This window comes from Echinops telfairi, unplaced genomic scaffold, assembly GCF_000313985.2.
Source record: "Echinops telfairi isolate 266 unplaced genomic scaffold, ASM31398v2 ScPeMD7_7469;HRSCAF=8507_1, whole genome shotgun sequence".
In the NCBI taxonomy this organism is placed as follows: Eukaryota; Metazoa; Chordata; class Mammalia; order Afrosoricida; family Tenrecidae; genus Echinops; species Echinops telfairi.
In genome coordinates, this window is record NW_022111373.1 from 98,148,665 (window position 1) to 98,151,142 (window position 2,478).

The 2,478-nt window shown below is 49.0% G+C and overlaps 1 protein-coding gene across 1 annotated transcript; it reads right to left on the minus strand.

The window, feature by feature from the left end:
• Positions 1-249: 249 nt before the first annotated feature.
• Positions 250-1,903, minus strand: GPX8 (glutathione peroxidase 8 (putative)). The gene is made up of 2 exons (XM_004703715.2): positions 1,122-1,903; positions 250-567 (listed from the first exon to the last, which is right to left on the minus strand). Exons 1-2 carry the CDS (start codon positions 1,332-1,334, stop codon positions 250-252), a joined length of 531 nt encoding a protein of 176 aa, XP_004703772.2. The 5' UTR covers positions 1,335-1,903.
• Between the last annotated feature and the right edge of the window lie 575 nt (positions 1,904-2,478).

Genomic DNA, 2,478 nt, shown 5'->3' on the forward strand with positions numbered 1-2,478 from the left:
GGATTTCATTAGCAGGAGGGACCTTTCCCCAAACTCTAGGAAATGACAGATGATTTGAGATAGCTATGAAAACACTGATGGGGGAACATTTTTTTTCGTTTGTTTTTCTCTTGCTGTCCAACAAATGAAAACTTTAATTCCAGGGAAGCATAACATCTAGGAAATTAGTTTCCCTGGGTGAGATTCTGGCTGTTTGATACGTTTCATGAAACATTTCAAATGAAACAGCAAATGACGGCCCCGCTCCATTCAGAATCGAAAGGCGACTGAAAACATTACATCGGAGAGGCAAGATGGATATTTACCAACGAGGAATCTAAACGCAGGCTCTGCTTCAGATCCTAGAATCTTAATCTTGTGGAAGAACGGGAAGGTTACTCGGTAGTTCTTTCTCGCGAAAGATTCTATCTCCTTGCTTGGGCGTGGCTCGGCGTCTCCAAACTGATTGCACGGAAAAGCCAGGACGTTGAAGTGGGACGGCCCAAATTCCTTGTGCAGTTCCTGCAGCGCTAAGTAATTTCTGTGTGTGAGTTGGCAGTCACTAGCCACGTTTACAACTAGCGAGACCTTCCGGAAAAAGAAAAAAATCCAACCGGAAAGTGAAGCAAAGAAAAGAAAAGATTAAAAAAAAATCCTGCAAGTAGTTAAAAACTTAAACCACTTTGAGAGCTACGAGAATATCACCACCCTGAAGTCTGAGGTTTGCCAGCGCTATAAAACAAACAAACAAACAAACAAACACAAAACACGCATCTAGGACTGACAAAAGTGAATTTTTACAATAGCAAAAACTAGGATCCCTGATAGTATGCTTTTTTAATATTGTTAGCCTATGCAATGGACGCTGTTGTTAATAAATGTCTCAGTATACACACTAGGAACGGTAAGCATTTTCTAAACATCTCGAAATATTAACACAAAAAGGGTAGCATTTTAAGGAAAACTAGTGAATAGTTGATCCAAAGGCAATACACCATCAGAGTTCTACGAGCGGAAGCGATGCATCGTTAACAGCTCTTTGAAGGCTAAATTCTACAATGAGTACTGATTAGCCAACACCGCTGACATTGGGGGATAACTAGAGCCGGGACGTGAGCGGGATAGCGTAACAATGCACTTACTTTTCCTTTAAACTTTTCCAGAGAAACGGTCCTTCCTTTTGCATCCTTCACTTCAAAGGCATAAAAGCTGTTGATTCTCGTTTTCAGAAACTTGAGTTGCAGCAGAAAGAGCACTACTGTGCAGAGAACCATAGACAGGAAGACGGCAAAGACCTTCGCTTTGGGCCCCGAGTACTTTAAAGGAGAAGCGGCCAGAGGCTCCATTTTGAGCATTCCAGAGGGAAGGCTGGCGGCGGGATTCCAGGAGGAGCGGAAACCCGACACCGGCTCCGTTGGGCGGAAAACCCGGGCCCGCGGGCGCGCTGGCGTCACCGTGCACACCGGAGAGACCCTTCACAGAAGGGACGTGGAGCGAGCCTGCAGAACGAACGAAGAGAGCCAAGTAGTTACCCGGAGACGCCAAGGGCAGTCATCGCTAGAGAAAAAGCAGGTCATTCGGGGTAGTTCTTGCCCACAGCCGGCACGGACAATGTTTGAGCAGAAGATGGCGCGCTTGTATCCAGACAGCTGCGAGTGCTCACTGACTGAGCATCATTCGGTCCTGATGGGATGTCTTGAGCCGTACGCTGCCAGGACAGGGTTGGGTATATGCCGCTCAGCAATGGCTCAGAATGTAGATGAAATGGAATCTGCTCATACGATGCACAACCCGATTTATTATTATGATGTGTCTGGATGGAATATGCCATCTGAGTTCAAGGAATTGATAGTACAAAGAGCAGACGCTTTACCCAGACTGCAAGTGGGATGCCAAAGGGCCGCACGAACCCCAAAGCTCTTCACTTGGGTGCACCGTCTCCTTAAAACATCTGCCCTCTGCCTGGATCTGTGGTGTTCGGGCGCTGAAGGTCCTGCGATTAAAGGGAGGGCGTGGGTGGATGAGGCAGGGAGAGCTGCAGATCCTAAAACTGCAGGTCTCTGCATTTGCCCCCGTTTAAGACACGTGCCCAGTTCTGACTCCAGAGGCTTTCTTTCAAGTGGGCTGGACTGTTGGTGTCACCATGTGGTTGTAGAAAGTGCTAGCCAAGTACATGGCGTGAGCCCAGGAGCTCAAGGCTGTGCCCTTTCCAGCACTGCCAGACAGCTAGCTTTCGTAGCTGCCCAGCAATGCTGCCTGTGTGTCGAAGTGGGGATGGGCTGGGGTGGTGGGACAGTGTGTGTGGGGAGTGGTAGGGCTGGGATGGGATGGGGGGGGTGGCGAGAATGGCAGGGCATATGGAGTGGGATAGTGGTGGGGTGGGGGCGGTGGGGATGTGTAAGGTGGGTTGTTGTTGGTGTGTGTCTGTAGGGGGCGTGGATGATGGTGGGGCAGTGATATGTGGGGTGATGTGGTAGTGGGGTGGGGTGGGGGAGAACA

Excerpts from the sequence above, each read along its gene's own strand:
- GPX8 (XM_004703715.2), bottom strand. The coding sequence starts at position 1,334 with ATGCTCAAAATGGAGCCTCTGGCCGCTTCTCCTTTAAAGTACTCGGGG. Across the intron at positions 568-1,121 it reads TGGAAAAGTTTAAAGGAAAA|GTCTCGCTAGTTGTAAACGT; the intron begins GTAAGTGCATTG and ends TTTTTCCGGAAG.